Source organism: Zonotrichia albicollis, chromosome 8 (genome assembly GCF_047830755.1).
Source record: "Zonotrichia albicollis isolate bZonAlb1 chromosome 8, bZonAlb1.hap1, whole genome shotgun sequence".
Taxonomy (NCBI): domain Eukaryota; kingdom Metazoa; phylum Chordata; class Aves; order Passeriformes; family Passerellidae; genus Zonotrichia; species Zonotrichia albicollis.
Window position 1 is genome coordinate 42225182 of NC_133826.1, and position 3661 is coordinate 42228842.

General features: G+C 55.1%; 1 protein-coding gene across 1 annotated transcript; it reads left to right on the top strand.

The window, feature by feature from the left end:
* Positions 1-550: 550 nt before the first annotated feature.
* LOC141729792 (olfactory receptor 14C36-like) lies at positions 551-1483 on the top strand. Its single transcript, XM_074545517.1, has one exon. The coding sequence runs from the start codon at positions 551-553 to the stop codon at positions 1481-1483; it is 933 nt and encodes a 310-aa protein (XP_074401618.1).
* Positions 1484-3661: the final 2178 nt, after the last annotated feature.

Below are 3661 nucleotides of genomic sequence, written 5' to 3' on the forward strand. Positions count from 1 at the left end.
GGCATTGAACTGCAGAAATTAGATTATACAGGGAGCACAGCAGAAAAGGGGCTGCGTAAAAGGGGATAAACTGCTTTTATGTTCTACTGTCCTAGGTTGCTGGGATGGAAACTGCACACAGACATTCATCTCTCATTTCAGGCTGAGAAAAATAAAAAAAAAATCTCTGAGATCTTGCTAAACCAGCCACTGACAGATATCAGCACAGGACCCCTTAGAAGCAGCATCAGTGTCACATTTCTAGCCAACTCTGGGTTGCTCTGATGGTGCCTGCAGAGCCAGAGCTGTCCCTGGGCAGTGCCAGAGCTGGGAGGGGTCTGCAGGGCAGAGCTGAGCCCCCAGGGCTGGGCTGGGCTGTGGCAGCACTGGCAGGGCCCAGCCCTGGGCACAGGGAAGCAGCTGCTGGCAGGGACAGCTCCAGGCAGCAGAGCCCAGGGCAGGCAGTGGGGGGAAAATGCCCCCAGGCTGTGCTGGGATATTTAAAGTCCTCTCCAAACACAACTATTCCATGATGACTTTTCTTACAGAACCCCATGCAAGGACAGCAGAAATGTCCAACAGCAGCTCCATCAGGCACTTCCTCCTGCTGGCACTGGCAGACATGCGGCAGCTGCAGCTCCTGCACTTCTGCCTCTTGCTGGGCATCTCCCTGGTTGCCCTCCTGGCCAACGGCCTCATCATCAGCGCCGTAGCCTGCGGCCACCACCTGCACATGCCCATGTTCTTCTTCCTGCTCAACCTGGCCCTCGCTGATCTGGGCTCCATCTGCACCACTGTCCCCAAAGCCATGCACAATTCCCTCTGGGACACCAGGGACATCTCCTACACTGGATGTGCTGCTCAGCTCTTTTTCTTTCTGTTCTTCATTGGAACAGAATATTTCCTCCTGACCGTCATGTGCTACGACCGCTACGTGTCCATCTGCAAATCCCTGCACTACGGGACCCTCCTGGGCAGCAGAGCTTGTGCCCACATGGCAGCAGCTGCCTGGGCCAGTGGCTTTCTCAATGCTCTCATGCACACAGCCAATACATTTTCCCTGCCCCTGTGCCAGGGCAATGCCCTTGGCCAGTTCTTCTGTGAGGTGCCCCAGATCCTCAAGCTCTCCTGCTCACAGTCAAACCTCAAAGAACTTGTACTTATTGTGTTGTCCATATGTTCTGCATTTGGTTGTTTTGTGTTCATTGTTTTCTCCTATGTGCAGATCTTCAGGGCTGTCCTGAGGATCCCCTCTGAGCAGGGACGGCACAAAGCCTTTTCCACCTGTCTCCCTCACCTGGTTGTGGTCTCCTTGTTCATCAGCACTGTAATGTTTGCCTACCTGAAGCCTCCCTCCATGTCCTTCCCATCCCTGGATTTGGCAGTTACAGTTCTGTACTCGGTGGTGCCTCCAGCTCTGAACCCCCTCATCTACAGCCTGAGGAACCAGGAGCTCAAGGCTGCAGTGTGGAGACTGATGACTGCATGCATTCACAAACTTTAAACTGCTGGCCAATTACGCCAAATCACTTGTAATAAAAGTCTTATTTGCTACTTCTTAGTTTCATTATGGAAGCTCTTCTTCTTTGTTTTACTTTTTTCATATTGTCCACAAATAAATGTCATTCCTTGTGCCATTTCTCATTTTGTTTCTCTCCACCTTCCCTGTGACCACAGACCCTTTCAATGAGGGGCCGCACACTCGGTGGCCTTTAAAGGAACTAAAGTATCTCCCAGAAGAGTTTTCTGCAAAGATCCCCTGTTGTTGCCTTCTCTGGAGCTGCAGCAGCAATGTCTGTGTGCAGAGCTGGGGGCAGATCAGTGCTGGCACAGCAGCTGTGCCCAGCAGCAGCAGCACTTGGTGTTGCCAGTGCTGCTGCCGTGGCCCTGCCCCGCTGCCCTGGTGGCCCTGGTGTTGCTGCAGGGCCTGAGTGCTCTCGGGTCCGGGCACAGCCCTGGGGGTGGCAGTGCCGGGGCTGCAGCAGGGACAGGCCATGGGCACTGCTGGGGCAGCGCTGACGCCTCAGGCCAGGGCCTGGGGGCTCCAGGCTCCTTGCCCAGGCTCTCTCAAGAACATGCCCAGGCCAATGCTCAGCACAGAAAAGCCCCGTGAGCAGCCCCAGGCTGGCCGTGGGCAGGCTGGGGGCAAACAGCATGGCTGGGGCACTGCAAGGAGCATGGGGCAGATGGGAAGGAGCAGCAGAGCAGGGGCTGATCCATCCCCAGTGTGCTGGACAGCCCAGGGCAGCGTCCCAGAGCGTCCTCATGGAGCTGCCAACAACATCCCCCCTCTGCAGCCCTGGCCTTTCCCCCAGCTCACACAGGTGCCCCATCCTTGCAGGCACAGACACAGCAGCACTGGCTCAGCAGCCCCTGTTTGCATTGCACAGAGCAGGGGGAGCACCCCCATGCTGTTGGTGTGGGGACATGAACCTGAAGGAGCACAAATGCCATCTGCCCCTGGGGCCAGCAAGGGCTGGGGGACACCAGGGAAACCACTCAGCTTTGTCCTGGCCTCTGCAGTCAGCCAGAAAGTTTTTTCCCATCAGCTGGGAGTTTCCTGTCCCACTGCAGACACTGTTGCTCAGAGCCAGGGCTGTCTGGCAGCCACCCCCAAACTGCCCTCAGCATTTCCTTGGCTTCACCTTTGCTCTCCTTACTCTCCCTGCCTCAAATTTCTTTCCATTGCCCACCCCTGTTCCCTCCCCTGCAAACAGCCCATACATATTTGCCCTTTCCTCTCAGGCCCCACTCCCCATTGCAGTTCCTGACTTGGCCCCATGGGAACGTCCCTTGGGCAGCAGGATCATCCTACAAGTGCTGCAGGAATTGTCTGCAGGCTCCTGCAGTGCCTGGTGCTGCTCCCTTGCCAGAGGCACTGCAGGCCAGGGGGGCACATCTGGGCTGCTGTGTCTGGCTCTGGGGCTCCCTGTTCTGGGCAGTGAGGAGGAGCTGCAGAGGCTCTGCAGGACTGACAGGATGGGCTTTGGGGCTGGCAGGAGAAGCTGAGGGACCTGGGCTGCTGGAGCTCCTGAAGAGGAGTCCCAGGGCTCATCCTGCAACTGCTGCACAGGTGGTTTAAGAGAATCACAGAATCAGCAAGGGTGGAAAAGACCTTGAAGATCATCAAGTCCAACCTGTGCCCTGATACTGCCCTGTCTCCCCTGAGCCTCCTCTTCTCCAGGATAAACAACACTAGCTCTCTCAGCCACTCCTCACAAAACTTTTGTTCCAGACTCCTCCGCAGCCTTGTTGCCCTTCTCTGGACATACTCCAGCCCCTCCATGTCCTTCCTATATTGGGGAGCCCAGAACTGGACACAACACTCAAGGTGCTGCCCAAGCAGTGCTGAGCACATGGGGAGAATCACTGCCCTGCTCCTGCTGGCCACACCATTCCTGATCCATATTAGTGCCAGGGGTTGGATGAGGGAAATGGTGGGGAGGGGGTGGGGACAAAGTGTTATTGATTGTCATCCATGAAGGGTCTTGACTTTCATATCTTTTCTGACTTCATTAGAAGCTTCTGGGGATCAATATCAATTGGACATTTATTATATCAATCTATAAACTGGAAAAGAAAACAGGGCAAAATAATTCTCTCTGCATTGTTTTCAGTGGAGTATATTGCAGTGTCAAAATGTTCTCCTTGGTTCTACAGAGCCGCTTGGTTCAATGAGGCC

Coding starts and splice junctions, on each gene's coding strand:
- LOC141729792 (XM_074545517.1), top strand. CDS start 551: ATGTCCAACAGCAGCTCCATCAGGCACTTCCTCCTGCTGGCACTGGCA.